This window comes from Eucyclogobius newberryi, unplaced genomic scaffold, assembly GCF_026437365.1.
Source record: "Eucyclogobius newberryi isolate DKJ021-1_F unplaced genomic scaffold, fEucNew1.0.hap1 SCAF_589, whole genome shotgun sequence".
NCBI classification, from domain to species: Eukaryota; Metazoa; Chordata; class Actinopteri; order Gobiiformes; family Gobiidae; genus Eucyclogobius; species Eucyclogobius newberryi.
The window spans coordinates 4,667-32,576 of record NW_027316266.1 but is presented as its reverse complement, the minus strand read 5'-3'; the positions used below and the strand labels follow the sequence as shown (position 1 = coordinate 32,576).

General features: G+C 42.0%; 1 protein-coding gene across 3 annotated transcripts; it reads left to right on the top strand.

Moving 5' to 3' along the window:
- The first annotated feature begins 5,323 nt into the window (after nt 1-5,323).
- LOC140346179 (uncharacterized) lies at nt 5,324-27,424 on the top strand. Of its 3 annotated transcripts, XM_072432342.1 has the most exons (8): nt 5,324-5,473; nt 8,762-10,911; nt 12,027-12,170; nt 12,273-12,296; nt 12,674-12,782; nt 13,551-13,856; nt 17,103-17,200; nt 23,754-27,424. In XM_072432342.1, exons 2-8 carry the CDS (start codon nt 8,848-8,850, stop codon nt 23,913-23,915), a joined length of 2,907 nt encoding a protein of 968 aa, XP_072288443.1. In that variant the 5' UTR covers nt 5,324-5,473; nt 8,762-8,847; the 3' UTR covers nt 23,916-27,424. The 3 variants fall into 3 exon arrangements, with proteins under 3 accessions (XP_072288443.1, XP_072288441.1, XP_072288442.1); XM_072432340.1 differs by lacking the exon at nt 12,273-12,296 and having other exon boundaries at nt 12,650-12,782; XM_072432341.1 differs by lacking the exons at nt 5,324-5,473; nt 12,273-12,296 and adding an exon at nt 8,589-8,631 and having other exon boundaries at nt 12,650-12,782.
- Nucleotides 27,425-27,910: the final 486 nt, after the last annotated feature.

Genomic DNA, 27,910 nt, shown 5'->3' with positions numbered 1-27,910 from the left:
TCACTTGTTCTCCCGAGGCTCGTTCATGAGAGTGACGTACGCGCTCGGTGCGCGTACACCGTTCACCGGAAGGTTAAAAATGTATTTTTTAAGTCTTTTAGAAACAGTTGAAGAGTGAATTTCCTTCTATTTTATTTTTAGACTAAAAACAATTTAGCATGTTTGGTAATTTTAGAGGCCGAACTCCTGAAATGGTCCGACCAAAAGGCTGCATTCTGCGAAGTGGCCACTACTCAATTTGGAGCCAGAGGCAGAGGGGGCGTACCCTATCCAGATATTATAATAGATCCATGGTCGCCAGTTAGCCTTTAGCTCTTTGGACACCGCAGCCCAGAAGTGACGTAGGTCTGCGTCCGGTTAGCGTACCATGTGATCGTACTGACCAATCAGAGAGAGTTACTAGAGCAGCGCAGAGCACAGTGTGAGATAAAGTGAAATATTAACCTGTTACCATCCACCTATTTTCGCCCTGTGCACAATGGTTGGACATACCCAAATGGCATTGCTTATTAAAAGAGGATCTTATGTTCCACATGCAAGTGTGATGCATCATTAGAAAGCTTAGGCCTTCTAGTTTCTGCAGATGTGCACATGGACACTGTTAGGGCTTCAGAACTTGCACTACAGAGGCCCAAACATAAACAAAACATCCTTTTTTAGTCTCGCCTGAATATTGTTAATTTGTAATGGTCCTGAGCATGACATACTTCATTGTGTGCATATGCTGTTCACTGTACATGATGTTTATCTTGTTGACAACAACTGTGTACAGTTTCAGATCTCTAGGAACAGGCATTTTGGTGCTGTTGACCTTTTTGTATCAAAAAGTATATTCGGAACAAGTGATCCAAATATGTGCCAACTGTGCCAAACTGTTTTATTACAATTTTAGCACCTCTATGATCATAAAACATACATTTTGATGTTTTGTAGGCCACTAATAGCAATTATAACTGCTAAAAAAAAAATATGTGAAAATGTGTAAATATGAGTTTACCCATGAATTTCCCATATAGAGGTTAAAAAAATATATATATATATATATATATTATTTTTATTTTATTTTTGTATTGGTATAATAATACATATATCTAACAATATGCACGTCCAAAAGGCTAATAAAATCAGAAAACGTTATGCGCAAAATCCTGCCGAGAAATCTGTCTCTTTACAGCCTTCCCGGAGCCTTACGCACGAGAATACAGAACATTCTGTGTCAATCAGCCCCATTGTCCCGCCTCTCTTTTTAAAGCTATTTTCATTGGCTTGAATAATCTGTCAATCAATCTGAGCTACGTCATTCGCACGCGGCGCTGTTTAGATGTAAACAGACTAATACATGTGCGTCGCAAGCGGCGCATTTTTTTTTGCGGAGGCTGTAGCAAACAAACCCGTGGACAGAAAAATTCGTGGATGGTCTCATTCTGTAGGAAACAGTCTGAAGAAAAGAAGGATACCCAACATTATTTTATAGGTCAAACAGGTCATTTGTTATGGACGGAGAAATGCGCCGAACAAGCGCATTCTCGTCCCGCGAGAAACGAAGAAAAGTTTGTTTACTTGACAATATCTTGAAATCGGATAACTTCAGGAAAAATACAAGTGGATATTGTTTTTCAATGGTTCCTTACGGACAGACTGAGCACATGGATGTACAGAATTAAAGCCGTTTCGTCCGTCATAAACAGCAAACAGGTAGGACATGCGTTTGTAAAAGTTGAGACTTTCTCACAAACTATTGGCAATTGCTTCTTGGGGCATATTATTCAATGTAAATCAATGACATATTCGTTTTGTTGAGAAAATAAGCTTTAAAATGATGTATGGCTTGCTGGTATTGACCACGGAAATAAAAGTGATGATGTAAGAGAATATTTGAGATATAGAAAATGTTCGCCGGCGGACAGGTGGGTGGTAACAGGTTAAACAACTGGTTTTAAGAAAACTGAAGGATTTTGAACCGGAAAAAAGTGAATCTATTTATTGTCGTGGCTCAATAGTTTAGAGTTATTGTTCAGTGTTTTGAGGTTTATCGCAAATAAAATATAAAACCATAAAGTTTGTCTAGTTAGTAAACTTTTTCACTGTCAATGGAAATAATTCTGGTCCTTATTAAGTACATGGAATGTATGATCTAAAATTGATTTCTTAAATTACGGATTTTTAATCATATTCTACAACATGTCAAATGTATTCAGATGACATGTTTATTTACATGCAAAACATGCTAAAGTCATGATTAAGTCCGTATTTAGGTTTCTTGTCTGTGTAATACAGAGAACAACACTGATGGACACGAAACGTAACATCCATTAGTTTATACCTGGCAAAACATTCCATTTCCATAGCATTTATTACGTGATTTACTTTTTCAGGCAGAAACATTTCAAGACATCACTTCTGAGTCGCAGGTCCACGGCCCTCAGGTCCGTGGTGGTCATTAGTTCCATGATTTGTTCAGTTATTAAACTCATGGATCATAGTTTTTCGCCTGTAGCTTATTCGAGGCATTTGGGCTCATCCACGGCATCTCGGCCCCTTCACGTCACCTACTCGACTCTGATTGGTCTAGACGGTCACGAGCCGGGCTAGAGCGGCGCGCTAGAGCGTAGCCAAAGCTAACAGCTTAAAATGCGTTTTAAAGACAACTGAAGAATCTTAAAATTGGAAAAAGTAAATGACCCATAAATAAGTAGGAATTGCCGCCATATCCGACTTTTTGAAAGCTCTACGTGCCCTGTCAGCCGAACACGAGCAGTTTTTAGTTACATTGCGCTCTAGGGAAAAAAAGCTTTCTGGACGCACGATGCAGTACCAATGGAGTGGCCACTGGGGTAGTCTGCGACATGCTGCGGCTAGCCATACCCTATCCAGATTATAATAGATCCATGGTGCAGTTCTACGGTTCATGGGCAGCAGTGAATCTCCCTCTAGTGGCTGTTGGTGCGAAGTACAGGGATGTGAGAATACTTCAAATATAATGATCATATTCAAGTATAAACAGGTTGTCTGGACAATAAACAAGTGCAATATGTCATATATATGTTGTGGACAAAACCAGGGGGAGAAACCAAAGACAAAATACATAAGACATAAGAGATAATAGATAATACATAAGAAATGATGCATAAGACATAATACATAATACAAAATACATAAGAGATAATGCATATGACATAATACGAAAGACATAAGACATAATACAAGGCATAAGACATAAGACATAATACAAAAGACAAAAGACAGAAGACATAAGAGATAATACATACCGGTAAGACATAAGACATAGGACATAATACAAAAGACAAAAGACAGAAGACATAAGAGATAATACATACCAGTAAGACATAAGACATAAGACATAGGACATAGGACATAAGACCATAAGACAGTCCAAGACCAGACAATCGAAAGCGCTGCACATGATCTATTTTTAATTGATACCTTCTTTTTGCATGTCTTTATCAGAGTTTATACTTTAATGTTGTCATTCATTATTATTCCTTTATTTAGAGAAAATGACTAGGAAATGGTTTTCTGATTCTGATGACTGGACATTGTAATTGTTATTCCCTTAAAAGTATTCTCGAACTGCATTACTTATACGGTCAGTGTATTCATGGGTATTTGGACTTTTCAGAATGAAGTACTGAAAACCCCATCATGAGGTTTTATTTGATTTTTGTTGCAAAATACAGAAAACATAAGTAAAAAAGTATTTTGTTTTTGTTTTAGTGTTCAAGTAAATCAATGTTAAAAAAAACAAATGTAATTTATTTTTTACCTTTAGTATATAAAATAAGCAAAAACAGAGAGAGACGGAAACCAAAGAGAGGTTCTTTTTCATTTTCTCAATTCTCTAATGGTCAAAGGAAAGAAAAACCTTGTTTCACCTGTGAATGAAACACAAAAACACCACAGGAAGTCAAAATAACACTTTTTTGGAGTTAAAAAAGTGAAAAACGGTTTTATACAACTAATGTATGGATGTAACTGAGACGGATGTAGACACAGGTCTCCCTCTCTCTCTCTCTCTCTCTCTCTCTCTCTCTCTCTCTCTCTCTCTCTCTCTCTCTCTCTCTCTCTCTCTCTCTCTCTCTCTCTCTCTCTCTCTCTCTCTCTCTCTCTCTCTCTCTCTCTCTCTCTCTCTCTCTCTCTCTCTCTCTCTCTCTCTCTCTCTCTCTCTCTCTCTCTCTCTCTCTGTCTTCTCTGTCCTCTCAGTCTCTTTCTCTGTCCTCTCTCTCTCTCTCTGTCTTCACTTTCCTCTCACTCTCTCTGTCTTCTCTGTCCTCTCAGTCTCTCTCTGTCTTCTCTGTCCTCTCAGTCTCTCTCTCTGTCTTCTCTGTCCTCTCAGTCTCTCTCTGTCCTGTCTATCTCTATCTGTCCTCTCAGTCTCTCTCAGTCTCTCTCAGTCTCTCTCTCTCTGTCCTCTCTGTCTCTCACTGCCCCCTCTGTCCTGTCTCTCTCTCTCTCTCTGTCCTCTCAGTCTCTGTCTGTCTTCTCAGTCTCTCTCTGTCCTGTCTGTCCTGTCTATCTCTATCCGTCCTCTCAGTCTCTCTCAGTCTCTCTCTGTCCTCTCAGTCTCTCTCTGTCCTCTCAGTCTCTCTGTCCTCTGTCTCTCTCTGTCCTCGATTCTCTGTCCTCTCTGTCTCCTTTGTCTCTCTCTGTCCTCTCTGTACCATTTTGTCCTCACAGTCCCTCTCTTTCTCTGTCCTCTTGATTCTCTCTCTTTTCTCTGTCTCTCTTTGTCCTCTCAATCGCTCTCTGTCCTCTCAGTCTCCCTCTGTCCTCTCTATTCTCTTTCTATCCTTTGTCTCTCTCTCTGTCCTCAGTCTCTCTGTCCTCTCTGTACCATTTTGTCCTCACAGTCTCTCTCTGTCCTCTCTCTGTCCTCTGTCTCTCTCTGTCCTCTCAGTCTCTCTGTCCTCTCGATCCTCTCTGTCCTCTCAGTCTCTCTTTCCTCTCTGTCCTCTCAGTCTCTCTGTCCTCTTTCTGTCCTCTCGATCCTCTCTCAGTCTCTCAGTCTCTCTGTCCTCTGTCTCTCTCAGTCTCTCTGTCCTCTCTCCTCTCAGTCTCTGTCCTCTCGATCCTCTCTCTGTCCTCTCAGTCTCTCTTTCCTCTCTGTCCTCTCAGTCTCTCTGTCCTCTCGATCCTCTCTTTGTCCTCTCAGTCTCTCTGTCCTCTCTGTCCTCTCTTTCCCATCAGTCTCTCTCTGTCCCGTATTGATATTGTCCCTGTCTCTTTAATAAACGTGCTCACGGCCCCACTGTGCGTAATGACGTGCCCGTGCGTCCTCCCCGTGCGTGCTGCGTCATTTCTGCCAACACCGCTCCGCCGCTTCCTGCACCGGCCCCGCGGCCCCCGTGCTGTCCCGTTACCCGCTCCCAGCGCTCTGTCCGCGGGGAAAAACCGGCTCCAGAGCCCCGCTGTGGCGCTGTAACACCGGGACAAAGTCTGCAGTGGCTCCACGGAGGTAAGAGCCACGTTTATGCCGCGTAAAAACGTGAAACAACAGCTTTATCTCAACGTTAAACGCGTAGAACCAGGAGAAGTCAAGGGAGTTCATAAATAGAAAGTACCCATTGTTTATTATATTGCATTGGCTGGACTTTATATTTAATCAATGACTAAAATAAGATTAAGATCTCCATGCAGGTGATAAAGTAGATTATACTCGAATTGAATTGCATTTTTTGTCATCTCATTGAGTATTTTTTTTATTTGGGATTTTATGGAAATTATTAAATAAATGATAAATTGTAAGGAATACTTTTTTTTTGTTATTCCAATGTTTAATGTTTTATTCTGTTTCTTGATCGTATATTTTAATTTATATTCGGTCAAAGTCTATTTTTATTCAAACACTTATGTATGCTTTAATTTTGTCATAGTTTATAATTTAATGTTCTACTATTCAAAGTCATGGTTTTTGCCGCTGCTGAAGTTTGTTCACTTGACACGATGACAATAAACAATTTTTGTCTGATAATTAGTTTCCTTCTCTAATAAGTGATAAATTAATGCATGACAAACGGTGTAATGAACATAAATCTGTTTCAAACCTCGTGTCCACTATAATGTAATGCAGTTTAGAGTAAAAGTATTCAAAGTATTCAGAATATAGTACTCCCATCGCTGTTTACAGGTAATTTTCTGTCATAAACTAATGCAGAGTCAAATCAGAATTCACAGCTCACTGCTCTTGTCTCTTGCCGTTTTCGTCGTCCACAGAAGAGCCGCTCGTATCCGCTTTCATAAACCAGTGTCAGAACAATGCAGCAATTTGATATTATACCCCCGACTCCATGTTTAACTCTGGGCCTGTGTTATATAAAGATAAACGTCCATGTTAGGTCGTGTTCCTTTTAATTAAGACTTGGGATCACAGCGCGTCTCATGATTTCACAATACATACATGTGGGAATCCATATATTTTGCACAATATTCTGCGATATTTCATTAGTTTAAAAAAAAACTATGTACATTTTAACCAGTGTTTCTGTGTTGCTAAGCCATGACCGGTGCCAACATAAATAAATAACATAAATACATCCATTTTAATGATCTAAACTGTGAATATATCACATAAACAAGTTTATTTTCTCTATACAAGAAACTGAATTGAAGCACTGTTACAATATAAGTTTGTAAAATATACCATAAATACCCTTATATATTGACAGAGCAGCCCACAATATCACTATTGTATCATCAATTGTTTATCAATTGGTTTGTGATTTATGATGGTTTATGATGACAAGAAGAAAAAATGGTGTGTTTCCGGTCACCCGACCGACCTGGATTTCAAAATAATGAAAACCTGACCTTAAACATTTTATCGCATATTTACTGGCCGTACGTTTCGAGAAATTGTGAGAGCGAATCCAAAAGCTGCGGGGAAAAATCATTTACCTATCGGCGCATCCATGTTTGCAGAAGCAACCTGCGCAGATGCTCTATTTGGGCAGCGTGCAGACTGGCTGCCATGGCGGGGGCGATATGCACGCCCGGTGTTTCAGCAGTGAAGTTATAGGCCCGCTTTACTTGTGGGATATAATGATATAATTGTTTTATGAGCAAACATCTTTCACAAACGTGGCGTGAGTACAGCGCCAGATCAACTCGTGGAACTTGCAGCTGTTCAGAGCAGCTGTTCAGAGCAGCTGTTCAGAGCAGCTGTTCAGAGCAGCTGTTCAGAGCAGCGACCCAAAAGTGTGGTTTGTCGCCGTGAGCAAACCAGCAAGAACTCGTCACAGAGCGATGTTGTGTTGCCTGTGATGGCACTTGTGAACGCAATGATTGGAAACATTTGTGGAAACTACAAAACCAAACAATCCTGTGTTCGCTCTTTTCCTCATCGGAGACCGGCCACGGACTGAATAGAAGCCAAAGCCCCGCCCCGTCTCCCGCATCCTGCAAGTTAATCTAACCGGTTTTAAACTTTTCGTCTCAAACTATTCAGTAACTGTGTAATGCACTATTATTTGTTGTAGATCTTTTATTTTATATTTTATCATCTCTTATTATACCCACCCCTTTTTTCGGCACGTATCACAGGTCGCACCTGTCGTCAAAGTTGCAATTTTTCCTTATCTCTTAGTGTTGTTGTTGCTTTTAATGGCGACTGGCAGCTAACTGCAAAGGTTCTTCTTCTTCCTCTTCTTCCTCTTCCTCTTCTTCCTCTTCCTCTTCCTCTTCCTCTTCTACTTCTACTTCTACTTCTACTTCTACTTCTACTTCTACTTCTACTTCTACTTCTACTTCTACTACTACTACTACTACTACTACTCCTACTCCTACTCCTACTATGGTGTTTTATGGCGGTTGGTATCCAAGTGTTACATCACCGCCACCCACTGTAGTTGTAGTTGTATGTGTATTTGTTTGGCGGTGACATCATCATCAAAGGCGTGACATCATCATCACGGCAACTGTACAGGATATGGCCTTGCCAGTACATGGTGGCAAATGCACCATGTACTGGCAAGGCATGGTCTGAGGACTACGACAAAGTCTGAGGAATAAAGTCTGGCGGTAATGCAACACTTGGATGCCAACCGCCATAAAACAACAACAACAACAACAACAACAACAACAACAACAACAACAACAAATGCACCTACAATACATGAAATGAAACGTCTGAGGAATAAAGTCTGGCGGTAATGCAACACTCGGATGCCAACCGCCATAAAACAACAACAACAACAACAACAATAAGTCTGGCGGTAATGTAACACTTGGATACCAACCGCCATAAAACAACAACAACAACCTTGGCAGTTGGCTGCCAGCCGTCATTACAAGCAACAACAACAATTATGTAGTCTCTCGCAATGGCTTCTTTCCATTGCACAGCGTCTAGTTTATGTTTACATTCTGCTTAGTAAATGCTTAAGACCTAATAAATGCTAATGGCCCAATTGTAAGAGAGAAACGGTTAGACTTGTTAACAAAGCCAGGGCAAGTTTCAGTTATAGCTCCTCCCTTTGGGGCAGGACCAATCAGAGCTCAGAAGAGTCTGAATTATGCTGCTCAAACCATTTCCATCAGATTGAAAATGACGTTCGGATGGAACTCAAAAACATCTTTGATTTCCAAAACGGTTTCCAAATGGAACCTTGTCTGCCGGTAAATGAGGTTTAATGCCTTGCTGTGAAACATTCAAATCTGGCCATGTATTGAAAATATTGTCATTTGTAGCTTAAAGCAAAATTTTCTACACTTCAACTTCAATTAACTAAAGATTTTTTATTTACAGTGGTAATGGTTCTGGATTGCCCACCAATCACCATCGAGCCTTTCTAGAGGAAAGATCTGTATTTTTAGAAGACGCCCAATACAAAGATGGCGTCCCCCTCAGCTTCTCAATATCCCTCTGCGCCTGTATTAAACCACTCAAATTTAGAGACTTTTATTGTGCCTGAAGATTCTATGAAAATGCAACCATCACCAGTTCAATGTCTACCACAGAACAGTTTCCCATTAAATTCTAATTCCATGGGGACAAATTCCGTAAGACACACAGACGGTAACAATATGGAAGCCACTTTGCAATCTGGTATAGTCACCAAAAATGCTGCCATGCTGCCTTCAATGCCCCAAATTGACAGAAAGTCTCCCACGCTTTTACCTGACATATCCAAGGACTATAATCTATCGCCTACAATTGCTAAAAAGTCTGCTTTGTTGGACAGAAGCGCTTTGGAGCTGCCTTCGAAGACCATGAACAACTTGGAAGCTTCTACTTCTTCAATGGATAGAGAAAAAATGGAACCTAGGTTAATGCCGCAAAGTGACTTAAATAATGCGTCTGAGGCTAAGACTACGATGGGAGTAGTTTTAACATGCCACGATCGGCTTGAAACGGCACTGACGCCAACAAATATCATTGAATACAAGACTATGGGCAACATAGACTGCAAAAACATGGATGGATTGCCAAAGCAACTTGCTGAGTCAACTTTATATTCTATGCCCAAAAGCAATATGGTTTCCCAAACTTCACTGCCCCAAAATGTGATGAGCAGATCTACAAAAGCAGCACCACTAAACAAAATGGAATTTAGTTCTCCTGCTGGTCAATTGGACTCCGTAAATGAAAATCCAATTAAATACGTAGACATTATAAACAGTAGTGAGTGTCCAGTGATGCCCAAGAATAACATGGATTCTGCTTCTTTGGTGCACAAAGTAACAAAAAATGGAGACTCAATAGCTAACCTTGGCTTGAAATTATTGTTGATGGATAAAAATTGTATTGAAGGTAGTAAAAGGATTGAAGAAGCTGTTCCAAAACCTAATCATTTGGATTTACCCCTGAGCAGTATGGACACACTTTCCTCAGGAGCTAAAATCCAAACTGAACCACGAGCAAAGTCCTCTTCCAAATCTCCTTCAGTCGAGAAAATGGGAAAGACGCCAACTAGAAATACCAGTGCGTCTCTTTCTACATCCTATAACAGGGTGAAAGGTTGCGACTCAACGTCTAAAAGAATGACAGAATCTCCAACGAAACCCAAAATCATCGCAAAATCGCCTTCACGTGACAAAAGCGACAAAAGGCTGTTCAGATACTCGATTGGTGGGTTGCCAGGATCAGGAATGCACCAAATCAAGATGGAGGACGAGGCTTCAGTGCCCAAAAGTACAATGGCACTTCCCTCAAAGCCGAAATCGATTACGAAGTCCCCATTGATGGACAAAATGACATTGAGATCAACTGGTGACATGTCTTCAACGCCTCAGTACAAGATGGCCACAGAATCCTCAATGGCCAAAGCCAACGTGGTCGCTCCATCGAAGCCCAAGACTATTTCAAAGTGTTCGTCATTCGATAGAAGTCCTGCCAAAAATCCAAGTGAATTATCTGTAACACCCCAAAACAAGATCGAGGACAGCACTTCATTGCCCAAAACCAATAGTGCAAGTCCACCAAAACCCAAAACGATTTCGAAATCGCTTTCTATCAACAAAACTGCATCCAAAAAGTCATTGAAGGAGTTGTCTAGACTGTCTGAACCTTCCCTGGTCTCTGCTTTGGACCGGCGTGCGTCTTTGAGACCTCCGTGGCGCGGCGGAGCTTGGATGCCAACCCGAAGCCAGGCCAGTCCCGGCCTGACGCAGTCCGGGTACATCCGACGCAGTGAGAGCTCCATGTCTGTGAACGCGGGGTTAAGGAGCAGACCAGGTTCAATTCGCCCTGCCACATCTCTGCCTCACATCCCCAAAACGTCCTCCGGTTCGCGCCGCTGCCTCCTGGTGGCGCTGCGACCCACAAACCTGCAGCAGGAGAAGGAAAAGTTCTTCCACTCAGGTTTTACTTATGAGCCGCAGTTTGAGTACGAGGAGGCGGAGCTGTCGGCGGTGCTGGAGAAGTACAGAGACGGGTCGGATCTATTCTTACAACAGGTTTGTCCAGAATTAATGACCATAAATCATAATAATGAGATTCACATTAAATGCCTCATGCCAGTGTGAGACACTGCGGGTGAAGATGGAAAAAATATGACATTTTGTTTACTTGCATTATTGTAAGGAATTTATTTTATTATGTCATGTTTTCTTATAAAGACATTTTATGACATTTAAAATTGCCAAAATTGCACTTCTTTTGGATGCATAAATCTGAAAAATTAAATGGAGTTTAAATTTTGTGATCCATTTTTTTTCCACATATTAAATATCAAACAATTTACAGAGGGGATTTTTGATATCGTCTTTAGATTAGATTTAGATTACATTAGATTGAACATTATTGTCATTGCACAGAGTACAGGTACTAAGACAACGAAATGCAATTAGCATCAACTTTAGTATTTGTGGAAAGTAGATCTTAAAGTATACGACTAACTTCACATTTCACTTAAACGATGTGAACACAATTATATTTCAGATTTGACTAAATATTTTGCCTGTTTGTCCTCAATAAGTAATTGTACTTCCTGGTTGGACATGAGCACAAATATGTCAGAGGTAATTCCACAGCTGTTACCTAGTAACGAGATGTCCATATAAATGACATTTATGATTTGACACAATAATACCATACAAGGCCTTTATTTTGTCAAACGATGGTTTAAACTGTCAGAAAAGTCTGTCAGTTAAGTGTAAACTGTCGCACACTGATGACATCACAGAGGGATTCAGCTCTACTTCCTGTCATTTTAAACAGAAGTAAAATTATGATCAATATTGACCACTGGCGCTATCCTAACAAGCTAAATCATAATTAGAAAGACATGAGAACCTTCATATGGACTTTAATGAAAATGCTTGTAAAAATGCCTAATTGAGTTAAAACTTAAATAAATCAGGCTTGGCATTAGATATCAACATCTTAAATCTTCTGTACGTTCTGTCAAAATGTTGCTGAGTCCAAGATTGTAAAGTTTGGCGTGTGTCGGTTCTGATTTTTACGTCTTTGTGAGAGAAAACGGCCTTTGAAGCTGATTAAACTAAATAATAAAACATCCTTAGGCCTGTAGTGTCGGGCCGTGTTGCTTAAACGTGTGTTGCGTGTTCAGGCCGTGGCGATCATGGAGTGTGTGCTGAGGAAATTCGGCTCGTACGAAACCTTCGAAGAGGCGACCGGAGGAGCCATTTTACCAAAGAGTCAGGTGTGGGCAGCAGTGAGGAAGTACCTGCAGAAAGAGGGCTGCGTGGGAGAGGTACGATCACCTGGGCATCTCAACCACTCTGTGCTCTTCAAGGGTTAGGATTCAGGGCGGCGGAATGTCTCTCTTCCTCTGTGTCGGCCATTTATTCTTCAGGTGGTGGTTCGTCTCTCAGCTGAGGTCCTCTCTTTCTCTGTAGATGTTTTAGTTTTTCTTCTTTTCTCTTCTTCAGGTGGTGGTTCGTCGCCCAGATGATCTTTTCTCTTTCTTTGTATATGTTGTAGTCTTCATTCTCGTCTCTTCTTCGGGTGGTGGTTCGTCGCCCAGATGAGCTTTTCTCTTTCTTTGTATATGTTTTAGTTTTTCTTCTTTTCTCTTCTTCAGGTGGTGGTTCGTCTCTCTGATGAGCTTCTCTCTTTCTCTGTAGATGTTGTAGTCTTCATTCTCTTCTCTTCAGGTGGTGGTTCGTCGCCCAGATGATCTTTTCTCTTTCTTTGTAGATGTTGTAGTCTTCATTCTCGTCTCTTCTTCAGGTGGTGGTTCGTCTCTCTGATGAGCTTCTTTCTCAGGCCGTTATGGTGATAGAAAACTGTCGTCCGACTCTCACCATAAACCTGTCGGGGGCGAGGCAGTTCTGGCTGGAAGGGATGCTCCGACATGAGATCGGTACAAACATACACGCCTCGCCTCTACACAGACCTACCTCGTGTCTATGCAAACCACCTGCTATCTCTTCAGCAGTGTTAGGTTTTTAACCTTGGATGTCCCACTGTATGGCTTTAAATTATCATGAGACCTGGTGTTACAGGTCTGAGGTGAGGCAAGCTCGAGAGAGGATGCTTTTGAGCAAGAAAAACACGTAGAATTATTTACTTCCTTTATTGGCTCAAATATTACACAGTATATAAATATAATAAAAATACAAATAAAATATAAATGCAAATACAAGTACAATATAATATTAATCCAAATATAATATAATGTAATCTAAATACAATCGGTGGGGAGGGGGGGCTCAGAGTAGAGCCGCTGCTCTTCCAGCTGAGTTGGCTCAGGAATCTGTTCCGATGCCTCCCTGGGTAGTTGTTTTGGACATGTCCCACTGGGAAGAGGCCCCAGGGAAGACCCAGGATACGCTTTTATATCTTGCGGGTTATTTCAAATTGATTGTTCAGTAAGATTTATATCTTAAATCAGGTCTCGCATCGAGGACCGGTGATGTGTTAAGAAAACAAGAAGGAAAGACATTTAAGGATTTTAGTGTTAATGATGTTAATAACCGCAAACAATTGTTAAATCGTGATGTTTATTCTCACAATGACATTCACTGACATTTGAAATCATGACAGCCCTACAAGTAAATAAATTAAATTCAAGTTTGTTAACATTCAACTTCTCTTTAGTATTTTTTTTGAGTCCCACTCTTGATTTCAGGCACACATTACCTGCGCGGCGTGAACAACAGCCTGCAGCCCTGGTCGTCGGCAGAGCACCGGAAGATACTGGATCTGAAGGGCGTGAACCCAACGGAGGAGGGCCTGGCGTCTCTGCACAGCGTCCTGCTCCGGAAGCAGCCGTTCCTCTGGAGAGCCGCTCTGCTCTACTACACCGTGCACCACGCCTCCAACATGAGCTTCAGCCGACTCTTCCACCACATCCAGAAGTTTGTGAGCAGCCCCGACGTGCGCTGGGAGTACTGCCTCCGAGCCAAGAGGGGGCAGTGTGACACCTCACAACCAGGTGAGGGGACATTTAATCTGAATGAAAAGGATTTTATGTGCTGTATTTATACCTGTTGTACTTACAGTTTAGCGTTTTAGGTATTTGTGGAGAAAATGTTCAAAAATCTGTAGAAAATGACATGAAGTGACATCACACTAGGGACACACTTTCCAGTCAGTTTATGCATAATTTCCACAAAGAAACAATTTTTTGACCCTTTAAACATTAATTGAACAAAATAAAGTCACTCAAAATTGTGGCATTAAATTAGTTTTGCCCAGTGTTTGCTGGGTAAGTTCCTAGTGCGATGTATTCAATTTCTAACAGGAAGTGAAATGATAATAAAGCAGGAATATGTCGGTGTAATCCCTCATTCGTCCAGGCGTGTTCCATAGTAGAAAAAGCTTCAGTTGTAGTCATCTGGACTCAGTTTGAAAAAATATAATTATATATATATATATATATATATATATATATATATATATATATATATATATATATATATATATATATATATATATATATATATATATATATATATATATATATATATATATATATATATATATATATATATATATATATATATATATATATATATATATATATATATATATATATATATATATATATATAAATAATAATAATAATAATAATAATAATAATAATAATAATAATAATAATAATAATAATAATAATAATAAAGCAGGAAGTGAAACTTAAAAAATGTGCTATTCAGGGATAACATTTTTACAATTCTTACAAAAATCTAAATATATTTATCTTAACTGCATTTTAGTTCAAAGTGTTATCCGACCTGTAGGGGGCACTTAAATCGTTTAGAAACAAAAACTTTCAACATGAACGAGCCAAAGTTGAAGTGAAACATATGTGATTTCCGTGGAAAAACTGGGATCGACCTCAGAATATGACAGAATATGACAAATTTAAGAAGTTTGGGCAAAAGAATGTGTTGGGAAGAACACTTTACTATGTATTTTTATTCACAGAATACCGGATACCTGTAATAACGTGTTTTATTGAATCAGAATCAGAAAAAGTTGTATTGCCATCGTCAGTGAACAAACATTTAAACTTGTTTCGGCGTCAAGGTGCAACATACAACAATAATTAATAAATATAGCCGCAAGCGGCAATGATCGGCCCTCGCCACGCCGCCGCCACACGGCCGCCACGCCGCAAGAGGAGGGGGCGCTAACGCGCCCCAATTGTCCTTTTATTACGCCTACTGCTGAATCTGTGACGCTGTCACATCTTCTCCCCTTTGTTTTACCATCAAAAAGCAATTTTATTTTGAATTCTTGGCAAAATGTGCGGCTTTGCCGCACAGACACCGTGACTCTTTGAATAAAAATGTGGATAACTTTTGATGGTCCACACCTGAAGATGAGTCTCACCAAATTTCACGTTGATAGGGCTAACGCCCTGGGAGGAGTTTGTGAAAGTCTAAAGTGTAAACATTGGAATAACATGGGAGGTTTCGGTCATCGCTACAGCAAAGCCGTAACAATTATGACATGGGTCTCATTGACATTTTTGATGGGGATGCTAAAATTGAGTTTTGTGTCAAATTTCAGATAATTTCGCAAAACTAAACATTTGACCTCCATATAAAATCTGTAGGGGGCGCTGTGGCGCCAAATTAATTCATTTCACTTCAAGTAGGTTTAGGGCAAAGAGTTTAACAACTGATTCTAATTTGACGCAATTCGGACTTTATCTGCGCAAACGGCAGAAATGTTAAATTTGGGAGATTTCTGAAATTCTAGCTAAAGTTTGCGGCTTCGCCGCTCAGAGACCGTGAGAGGTATCAATGTAATTTGAATAACTTTTGATGTCCCACTCCTCAGTAGCATTTTCACCAAATTTCAGCTTTTTAGGGCCAACGCCCTGGGAGGAGTTCGTAAAAGTACGACGTTTGGAAAAACTCCCGAGTCATGCTTAGCCATTTTTGAACCAATATGGCCGACATTTGGTTGGGCGGACGGCGTTGCCGGGATAATATTTTTTACTTCTCTTGTCACCATCTATCTCTGCGCCAAATTTCATGATCCTACGATCAGATTTTTTTCGGGTCATTTCCTATCTCAATGCATTTTTGGTACATTTGGGGGCGCTGACGCGCCAATTTTTTTTTATTTTAGAAAAGGGAAATAGCCAGAATGTAGAGAGGTAAGATTTTTAGAGGTGTGCAAATTTTTGTGACTTTTCGTCAATGTTCACTGGGTGAAAAATAGGGGGGTTGGTCCCGAGAAGAAAGAAAGAAAGAAAGAATGAATAATATTCCGATGCGAAAACAATGTTTCCCATTTTTCAACTATCTTAAACTATACATTTTCGGAAAGCGCTCGCGCTTTCCTACCTCATGGTGTGGGTCCCTGGTCACTGACGGGTACTTTCGTTAATTTTGAGTGGGCTCCGCCCACTTTGTGTTTTTGGCCCTCTATACAGTAATAATGTTAAATTTTTGCATTACATGCTTATATGCACGGAACATGCAAGAGATGGGGAACGTATTCGTGAGGTACTTAGGGCAAATGAGTGCTTTACTCCCAATGTAAAGTGCTCGTTTAGTGCGCACTTTTGCACGGGCTTCGCCCGTTTACAACGGTAATGTTCCATTTTCCTACTACTAATTAGTATGCACGGGGCGTGCGTGAGTGAAGGAGTGCGTTAGTGAGTGTTTGGAAGTGGGCAAGCGCTTCGCGCTCGATTTCGTGCGCACTACGTGCGCACTTTCGCAGCCGTGCTTTGCACGGCCTTACGAGATTAATAGGCCTCTCGCCAGCTTGTGGCGCTCGGGCCTAATAATAATAATGAAATATGGGGAAATTTCGGAAAATGATGAAAAAAAAATGATAATAATAATAATAATAGGATATAATAAGCAATAATAGCAAGTATATACAATCAAATAAAGCATGCATAAATTAAGATTTTACTTATACAATTTAAATCAACTTGGTCTCAATGTGTACTCAAAATGTACAGATTGTAAATAATGCAAAATGAAACAGTGTCTTTTATAATTTATTCTTTTACTTGGTTAAATCCGAGAACTGTTTCTGAATACTTAGACTACTTTTGCATTGAGTTACATTATATTATAGTGAGGAAACACAACAAAGGTGTATTTCCTGGGCATTCAGTTACTTTCCAACACCAATCAGAACAGACTGAACCAAAAATAGGAGCAATACAGATGAACATGTTAAATAACGCTGTGAACTCTGCACTTTCCAGGCTGCTTCAGTAAAGACCAGGTTTATTTGGACGGGATTCTGAGGATTCTGCGACATCGACGGTCCATCGACTTCCAGTTGCTCACGGCTCTGGGAAAGGTACGACTTAGAGCTGTTTTAACTTTAATCACCTTCATTTGTTTTCTTTTTTATTAATATTTTTTTCCCAATTTGATAAACAAATAGATAAAACGGAACACAAATAATACAAAACACAAAGTGAGTGTACAAATGAAAAGAAAAACGCAAATTGAATCACAGCATATTTTAATAGAAATGATCAGTTTTCAATATACCGGTAATATTATTTTATTAACAATACATATTTACCATTATAATCTTGGAACATATTCTGCCTCCTGAAATATTAGAGACTGTACTGTGAGGGTTGCCATGATTTAGATTGTATGTAGATATGTATGTATATGTATATCTTTTTTTGATTATTACTCTTATTTGATTTATTTATTTACTTTTGATTACTACTTTATTTTTTATGATATTATTTTATTACATATTCAATTCAATTTAATGTATTTCTGTAAAGCCCAAACTCTCAAGAATAGTTATCAGTATAAATGTGTGTGTATAGATGTGTTATGTATGCACTTTTTTTTTGCTGAGATCCCAGAGGTAAATGTTTGTCTGTTTATAATACAATTTTAAATAAATAGTTAAAAAAATATATATATATATATTTAAAAGTTGAAATATCCTGGACAATGGGGCCCTCTCGTGCACTTGGATGCCAACTGCCATAAAAAACAACAACGACAACAGTTTGGATATTACGGCAACATAGAGGAACGCCTCGGTCCGTTTGACGGGGAAGAAGAAGAGGAAGCGTGACCTGGTCGGTGACGATATGAACAGCGGGGAGGACTCCCCTGGAGCCACTGATCCTGTGCAGCGTAGGGCGTCTTCTTGCTCGTCTATGGAGGGCTCTCTCAGTGAGGAGCAGGGCGGGGGGGTTGCAGATGTCGGGGATGTGAGTTCAGAGTGTAAGGTGTTCATAAAGCTCGCGCAGGATAATGCGTCCTTTAAGGGGTGGGATCCGATGGCGTTGACAAGGAGCCTGACTGTAGCTGTGGGAGTGGTCAAGCATGCGAGTGTCCTTAGGGATGGCTCGCTGCTGGTCGTGTGCAAGGACGTGGCTCAGCAAAGGAAGGCGATTGAAGCTAAGTGTCTGGGGGGGAAGGACATTCTTGTGTCTGATGCTGTAAGAGGCACGGTCAGGGGAGTTATAGTAGGCGTCCCTACGACGACATCTGTGGATGACATAAAGGAGAATTTGACTGGAGCTAAGGTGGTGGATGCTAGGCGGTTGAAGATGACCCGGGATGGGGTAAGGTGTGACAGCCTGTCGATAATGATTAGATTTGAAGGTGGGATCCTGCCTCGTGTGGTGTGCGTTGGGTACATGCGCTATGGCGTACGCCCATATGTTCTGCCGCCCCTGCGTTGCTTCAAGTGCCAGCGCTTTGGGCGTATTGCAGCGGTCTGTAGAGGGAAGCAGAAGTGTGGTAAATGTGCAGGAGACCACGAGTATGGGAAGTGTGACGAAGGAGCAAAACTCAAGTGCTGTAACTGTGGGCGAGAGCATAGCTCTGCCTACGGGGGATGCGTGTTCAGCAAGAGGGCTGCTGAGGTGCAAAAAGTTAGAGCCTCTCAAGGCATATCCTACGCGGATGCGGTCAAGAAGGTGTCTGGTAGTCAGGTGACGGTGGATGCAGGGGAGGGGGCAGCGTTGCCCGCGGCCAGGGGGAGGTCCCCACTGGGATGCCTGTGAGTGTGGCTTCCACGGGCAGAGGCCCTGTGGGTGCGGAGGATGTACTGGTTGTGAAGAGGAAAGATTTCTTCCTCTTTATAGTGGAAGTGATTAACTGTACTGGGCAAACCAAGAAGAGATCCGAAAAGACTAAGATCATCGCTAAGGCTGCAGGGAAGTACTTTGGAGCTGGGGGCCCCGAGTGGACGGAGATAGAGGATGCGCTGCGGGAGGGCGCCCTGCCCCATTCTGGCAGTGGGAGTGGGGGGGCTCCCGATGCGCCGTCAGGTTCCGGGGGCTCATAATGGCGGTGGTTGTCTTGCAATGGAATGCGCGTAGTCTTCGTGCTAATGGCCAGGAATTTAAGCATTTTGTCTCTACCTTGTTGAACAAGCCTCACGTTATGTGCGTGCAGGAGACTTGGTTACGACCTAGGTGGGGTTTTGGGATACAAGGGTATGTGTGTGTTAGGAATGATAGGGAGCAGGGTAGAGGCGGAGGTGTGGCTGTGTTTGTCCGAGATGACCTAAATTACGTTGTTGTCAGTGTGAGTAAAGCGCCGGAGGCTCTGGTGGTAAGGGTCTGGCTGGGTGGTGAAGCTGTTACTGTGGTTAACCTTTATAATCCGTGTGGTGAGTTAACGTTAGAGTCCTTACATAGTATCGGTAAGGATGTTCGGGGAAAGGCCGTGTGGTGTGGGGATTTTAATGCGCATAGCGCTTTGTGGGGCGGTAGTGGTACCGATAGGTATGGGCAGGTGGTAGAGGGTTTTATCAATCAAAGGGAGTTGGTTTGTCTGAATGATGGGGGTGGGACCCGCTATGATATGGGGACCGGTGCGGAAAGTGCAATAGATCTTACACTTGTGTCCAAGGAGTTAGCTGGTGTTTGTAGTTGGGAGGTTCTTGGTAATCTTTCTTTTGGTAGCGATCACTATCTAGTCCGCACCGTGATTGGCTTTGGGAGCTGTGTGGTCAGGGGGACGAGGATCCAGAGGTGGCAGTTGGCAAGGGCGAACTGGGGGGCTTTCCTGAGGAAAGCTGATGATGGTTCTAGGGTTCTGCAGGAAGGAGGATTGACTCAGGTGGATGATCTCAATAGTGCAATTGTCTCGCTCATCACGCAGTCAGCGGTAGGCACGATTCCTAAGAGTGGTGGTAGTGGACATAGGAAGCGGGTGCCGTGGTGGACTGAAGCATGTGGTCATGCTGTTAGGGCGAGAAATGCGGCGTTTCGCCGGCTAAGGGTTGCCCACACTGAGGGTGCCCTCATTGACTACAAGAGGGCCCGCGCTGTTGTGCGGAAAACTGTGAGAACGGCCAAGAGTGCCTATTGGAGGCGGTATAGTTCCAAAATTGGGAGAGAAACGCGTCTCGGGGATGTTTGGGGGATGATTAAGCGGATGCATGGGGTTGAGCGCCGTCATGGGACCCCGGTCCTAATACTGAATGGTGTTGAAGCAGTCAGCGACGTTGACAAAGCTGAACTGTTGGCCAGCACCTTTGTGTCGGTGCACAGCTCTGACAATCTCTCACCTGCGGAAAGGCACTACAGGGAGAGTACTTTGGCCCAGAATTCTGAGCTGATTGGGCACCAGCCTTCGACTCAAGATGACCTTGACCTTCCGTTTAGTTTGTTTGAGCTAAGGAGAGCACTTTCTAAGGCGAAACAGACAGCCCCGGGTAAAGATGAGGTGTGCTATGACATGCTCTCTCATTTGACTGATGACACGCTTGGGCTAGTCCTGGGTCTTTTCAACCGTGTTTGGGATTCAGGTTGTGTTCCATCTGCGTGGAAACAGTCTACGGTGGTGCCGGTTCTGAAGCCGGGTAGGCCAGCGTCTGACCCTTCAAGTTATAGGCCGATTGCCTTGACGTCGCAGCTCGGGAAAACGATGGAGCGCATGGTTACCGAGCGGTTGGATTACTTCTTGGAGAGTCAGGGTTTGCTTCCCGCGCACCAGAGTGGTTTCCGTAGGGGCAGGAACACCATGGATTCCGTGTTGTGTTTGGAATCTGATATCCAGCTGGCCAGGGCTCAGAAAGAAAAGGTTATTGCGGTGCTCTTTGATGTGGAGAAGGCGTACGATATGGTTTGGAAGGATGGGCTCCTCATTAAGCTGCGGAAGTGTGGTGTGAAGGGTAAACTGTTTAACTGGGTCCGGAGCTTTCTGTCTGGCCGGCGTATCCAAACCAGAGTGGGCGCTGCTTACTCTGGGGTCTATGGGGTGGAGAATGGGATCCCGCAGGGGAGTGTGTGTAGCCCTATCTTGTTCAATGTTATGATTAAGGACATCTTTGACGACGTGGATGGGTCTGTTGGGAGGAGCCTTTATGCTGACGATGGCGCTCTATGGGTGAGAGGGAGGAATCTCCGGTTTTACGAGGCGAAACTGCAAAGGGCAATACAGCAGGTGGAGCAGTGGACCCTGAAGTGGGGGTTTAAACTGTCCGTACGGAAGTCTCAAGTGATCTGTTTCTTCAATGGGCATAGGGACGTCTCCCTTCGACTGCATGGGCAGGTGCTCGAACAGGTCAGGGAGGTGAGGTTCTTGGGGGTCACCTTTGACGAGAGGCTTAGTTGGCGTCGGCACATTGATGAGGTCAGTGGTAAATGCAAAAGGGTGAATAACTTGCTTCGTTGTCTATCCGGCCAGGACTGGGGGGCCAGCAGAAGGTCGCTCCTGGGTATTTATCGGGCCGTCATGAGGGCGGCTATTGATTATGGCTGTATAGCCTACATGTCTGCGGCTGAGACTAACTTAAAGAAGCTTGATGTGGAGCAAGCCCAGGCCTTGCGCATCTGCTGTAGGGCTTTTAGGACCTCCCCTGTCTCGGCGCTGCAGGTTGAGTTGGGGGAATTGCCGTTACGGCTCCGGAGGCTAGAACTTCTGTTGGCTTACTGGGTGAATGTGCAAGGTCATACGAGCTCTCACCCGGTGAGGGACTTTCTCAGGGTTGATGGGGGGCAGAGTGAGGCTGGCGGTATGGTTTTCAGCCAGGTAGGAAATGCGAAGGCGCGGCTTGCGGGGGTTGGTGATCTGCGTGTGAGCCCGTCGGTGGCTTTGTCTGCTATAGCTCCGTGGAAGTTTGTCCCGGCTCCTGTTGATGTTAGCTTGCATGGCAAGCTTAGAGGAGTCGCTGGGAGGGCACCGCAGTTTGCCGTTCAAGCGCTCATCGATAAGCACTCAGGTGATGTGTTTATTTATACCGACGGGTCTAGGGATCCTGAGAGTGGGCGTACTGGCGCCGCTTATTTTGTGCCTGACCTGGGGCTAGCGGTCAAGAAGAGGTTGACAGATCGCCTTTCTGTTTTCACGTCAGAACTTATAGCGATACGGTTGGCGTTGGAATGGGCGGAATCTGCTTTGCAGTGTTGCGGCATTGTGGTGGCCTCTGACAGCCTTTCTGCATTGCAAAGCATTAAATCTGGGAAATCGGATTGCAGACAGGATGTGTTGAATGGCATCTTCTGTCTGATGCTCTCCCTGTCCAGGAAGGATGTGAGGGTTTCCTTCATTTGGGTCCCTGCGCATGTGGGGGTGGATGGTAACGAAATGGCTGATGCACTGGCTAAACGTTCCCTTCGGCGGCCATCAATTGATCACTGGCTAAACGTTCCCTTCGGCGGCCATCAATTGATGTGGCGGTTGAGTTGGGCAAGTCTGAAATCAAGCCCGTTATCAAGAGTCATGTGGTCGGCCTTTGGCAGGAATTTTGGAGCCACTGTGTTACTGGACGGCATCTCTATCACATACAGGGTAGTGTGGGTCCTTGCGGGTCTATGGGCAGGAACGCGTGGGAGGAAAGGGCCTTCGCCCGCATGAGGATTGGCCATACTGGACTCAATTGGTCACTGAGTAGGATAAGCAAACATCCGACCGGTCTGTGTGGTCACTGTCGGGTGCCAGAGACTGTCGAGCATGTGCTGATTTGCTGTGAGGCTTATGATAGGGAAAGGGCCGGGTTGGCCTTGTGGTTTCGGAATAATGGGCGGGAGTTCAATCTGCGGAACGTTCTGGCGATCCAGTCACAGGGTTTGTGTCAGGCTGTGGTTGCTTACTTATGTAGCACAGGGCTGGGTAAACGTTTATAGAGGTGGGGGGTGTTGGAGACTGAGCCGAGGATGAGGAGCAAGAGGATGTTCTAACGCGCTTGGACTTCATGGGCCTAGAAACGCCAAAGTGATGGAAGAAGGACTTCTAAAGGATAAAACGACAAAGACGTCCCATGACCTCATGGGCTTTGTAAAACAACAAAGATGTCCCATGACCTCATGGGCTTTGTACTTCCAAAGCACCGAACGTCAAAGAGGGCGAGGAAGGTGAAGAAGAGTCTCCCTGGAATAAAGCCGGTTGGTCTCTGACACAACAACTATTCTAGTCACAAAAACACATCATGACCTCATGGGCTTTGTAACGCCAAAGCAATGGGAGGAGTGCTTTTACGGACTACGACAGAGTCTGAGGACTACGAAACGTCTGAGGAATAAAGTCTGGCGGTAATGCAACACTCGGATGCCAACCGCCATAAAACAACAACAACAACAACAACAACAACAACAATGGGGCCCTCTAGTGGTAATTAAGGTAAATCATTTCTGATTTTTGATTCCAAATGCACAAGTACGGTGTAAAATAGTCATCCTTGCACTGTAGTGTTTAGTTTTCTCATTGTAAATATCAGTTTATGACATTATTGCAGAGAAGTAAATGTACATTGTTCCCGTGGAGTCTTATTCTACATTGTTAACGTCAAGTACAAATTCCATATTAAGCAGAGCGTTAGACTTTACAGTTGTTATTTGGCCGTAGCGACTCGTTCAGTTGCCTCGTTACGTTTTCCCCGGATGTGTCTGACGTATTTCGACTCGCGTGTTCTGCAGGTATCGTTCGAGGACGTGGAGAGGTTGCGCTCTTTGGCCGTTCTCTCTCGCACCAGAATCCCTCACTTCATGGTGGACACGGACAAGTATCTGTCCCAGCTGGACCACATCGTGTCCGTGAACGAGCTGAGCGACGGCGAGCTGGAGAGACTGCTGCCCTGAGTGTGTCGGTACAAACCTTTACGAACACGAAACGCAGAGGGAAAGAGCCAGACATGGAGGAGGGCAAGAAGATGTGGAGGGCAGGGAGATGTGGTGGAGGGCAGGGAGATCTGGAGGAGGGCAAGAAGATGTGGAGGAGGCCACGGAGACGTGGAGGAGGCCAGAGAGACGTGGAGAAGGGCAGGACGTGTGTTTGGTTAATCGTGTCTGCTGTTTATATTCACACAAACAAATAAGGAGACATTATGACAGTGCTGTCCGCAAACGACCACAATAACTGGCCACCATTTTAGGCACAAAAAATGAAAGAAATCGTCATTTTAATATATCTTTCAAATACTTTTGTTGACTTTGTATTTTAAAATTATAGTTTTTAGTCCTTTCACGCTTTGATTTACCACATCTTTGACTTATTGTGTTAGGGATGGGACGATTCTGGAGATGGTATTGAATCGTTTGATCTTGTGTGTTGGGTTTGATTCTCACGTGTCACTCCATGACTCATTTTGCTGTCATTTTGGTGCAGTTTAAGGGTTAAACCTGCCGACCTTTCACAGACAGAGGAAGTAAACACAGACTTATTCTGACATCTTTCGGGCACTTTTTATTTTACGCAAATTGATCCAGGAACGACTAAAATAGGGCAAATATTATGCATTATTTATATTGTTATCAGCTGTTAAACATGCTCTTGACTGACTTTAGTTTGGCATCTCAGGTTTTACAACAAAAAAACCTAAACAAAATGATAAATAAACACAATTTACATCTGTATCTCTGCCGTTTCTCCCAGGACTAACAGTTTTTTGCCATCTACAGGCTACAGAGAGAATTACACAGGTTAATAAAAAACAACCCGCTTGGAGATGCTTGGTAGCCATGCAGTTGTCCTGATCGTGATTAGACAGAACAGAACGAGTCTGGAGATGATTTCTGGAGTTAAAAACAGCAAAAGATTCTCAGAGCTACGTCACAGATGGAGAAAACGTGAGTTATCGAGGAGATTCAGAAGTTTTTGAGGCTCGGAGGGAGACGACTTTCTAACCAGGATTCATCAAACTGAATGAATCTGAATGTACTCCAGCCGTGTTTGTGATGAGGAACAATGTGAGAACAGGGTAAAAAGAGAAACAAGTGACCATATTTGGATTTAAGGGTTGAATTGTGACAAAGCGGAATCGTCCCATCCCTATTTTGATCTGATCAGTAACAGCCGAACATAAAAAGTGGCCAGTTGTTGTCGTTCTGGTACAATTTGTCAAACCGAAAGTGGCGCCAAATGAGCTCCACCACAATGACTGAAGATGTCTGTAACTTCTGCTCTTAAGGACTATTAACTTTTCGTATATTTACTCTGCATTTACCAGTATTTATTGAAGAAACACTTGAACCTTGTGAGGCTAACGGACCTGCATGTACCTCAGAGTTAAACCACACTCTTCACATGCAACAACACAAGCCAATGTTAGGGTTAGACACACTGTTCAGGAGAGTTAAGCACGTTTTGAATAAAGGTATTTGGGCATTTACCTTTTCATCAATGGGTTGACATTGGAATTTGATTTTTATTTTCAGATTTGAAACTTTCAAATATACAAAATATGTTGAGGCCCATCTCAAACTTGATTAGATTATGTTTTGACTTTCTAGAATAGAACAGAACAAATAAGTTTTGATATTATTTCAAGTGCAGCAGCATTTTTTTCTCATTCAAAGTTAGAAACTACTTATTGTTTTAATGTTATTTTAAGACACATTTGAAAATGCTTCATTTGAAGTAAGAAAAAAACAGCAAGTAAAAAATATACTCAAAGATGTAGATTATTTATTCACACTTATTCACACATTATCTTATCTACATTGGGACTACACTGGGCCAAACTGGCCTTAAACTGGGACTAAATCGGGCTCAGACCAGGACAAAACAAGGATTAAACTGGGCTCAAACCAGTCTTTTTAAACCTGCTTAGTTCTCCTTTTCTTATCACTATTGGACATTTGACACTTGAGTTTTTGCACTGATTTTGTTGTTGAATCTTTGAATGTTTTTGTCGTAGCTTTATTTGTTTTATTTACGCCTTATATGCCTTTTTATCGAACAGAAAAGAACATGTGAGAAAAGTAGTTGTTCATGTTGTTTCAGAAGTTTTTGAACAGGAAGGAATCGGTGAGGGAGGGCAAGGCCTAGAGGAAGTGTCTGGGAAGGGGGAGTTACATTCTTATGAAAAAAAATCAGAGGTCATGTCATGCACAGCTTTAAATGGCCGTAGTTTAAAATGTAGTTTTGATTCAAATGCTGATATATATTTTCCTGTTTGTGGTTAATATCTCTGTAATTATTGAGCCTTTTTAAAAGTTTAAACAATAACGTCGGTGTAATCCCTCATTCGTCCAGGCGTGTTCCATAGTAGAAAAAGCTTCAGTTGTAGTCATCTGGACTCAGTTTGCAAAAATAATATTTTTGCAAACTGAGTCCAGATGACTACAACTGAAGCTTTTTCTACTATTTAAACAATAACATTCTAAATTCTGAAATTGAGCAAAATTTTCAGTGGAAAATAATGTGATTTTAATTTGAGAAACTGGGATTAACCTCAGAATCACACAAAATGTTAAAAATCCAGGTATTTTTTATAAAAGTAAAAGCTTCAGACTCTAGTAACGTCAGAACTGCTTTAAACACATTCAACTCATTAATTAAGTAATTATTTATTGCATTATTTGTTTATTAAATCCATTATAGTTTCAAGTTATCAATATATTACATACTGTACCACAAATTATACTTTTGTGAAGTTTAAATATAATTTCCAGGCTAGACAATTGTATTTTTCCATCTTTTCTTATAGAAAAGCAAATTTACTGACAATTCAAACTTGGTAATTCAAAATTGTTGCTTATTTTCTTTTCTAAATTCCAATGTTATTTTACTTCTACCTCCATTTTGAAATGTTTACAATCTGATGAAAGGGGGTTTTAAAGGGTCTATTTATTGGACATATCTACGTGAAAACAAAAACAGGAACAATATCTTCCCAGATGCAGCTTTGAGCCACAACCACAAGTTACAGGAAAATGCATTCACGCTTGACTTGAGAACTTTAATAGCCTCAGAAAAATGGAACGCGAAGATAGAAAAATGTCAGTGAAACAAAAGAGCTGGAGAAAACCTGGAGGCAAACCAAGATTCAGTGGTGACTGGAAGAGTTACAGAGTGCCCCTTTTTAATATGCCAAGCCATTTTATTCATCTTAAACTACAGTAGATAGAGACAGTGTTCTGATGTGGCCCTGGGTTTGTAGTTTGAAAATGATGAAGGGAAAAGAAGAGGGTAAGGAAAAAAAGAAACCAATTGAAAAAGGAGAAAGAACAGTTTGTTTTGAAATAAATTTCAGGTTTGCAAATGTTTCTTCACCTCAGAATTTGCCTTTGTGTTTGTAAAAAGCCAATTGAATGTTGCTTGTTTTATTTTCAGGAAACTATAACCATCCATTTTATTTATTAAAAACTTCCGCTTTGAAAAAGTCTCTTGACTTCAGTGTTTTTTTGTCTCTGCTTGTAATAAATAGAAATGCATTGGAATTAAACAATGTTTTTTAAGATCCATAAAGTGCTGTACAATGGCTGTAGATGTATTATTTTATGTTGATTCAAAGCAAATAAGTAACTTTACTAGGGCTGGGCAACGATTAAAATTTGTATCGCGATTAATCGCATTATTTCCCTGATTCATCGCGATTAATCACATTTTTACGTGCAAAATTCAAAATGAATTCAAAAGAAGTGTAAAGTGCATCAGCATTTTTATTCAGTAGCAGTTAAATAAAATATTAAGTATTCACTTGCCACAAAATCCTGAGCCACAATCATTAAACATCAACAGGCCACTTCAGAGGTAACGTCAGAAACATTGTAATCTCATTAAACATTAGACACTCAAAACACATTTTAGGAGCAGCATAACCAGTCTAGTACCAAATGTCCCTAAACCAGAA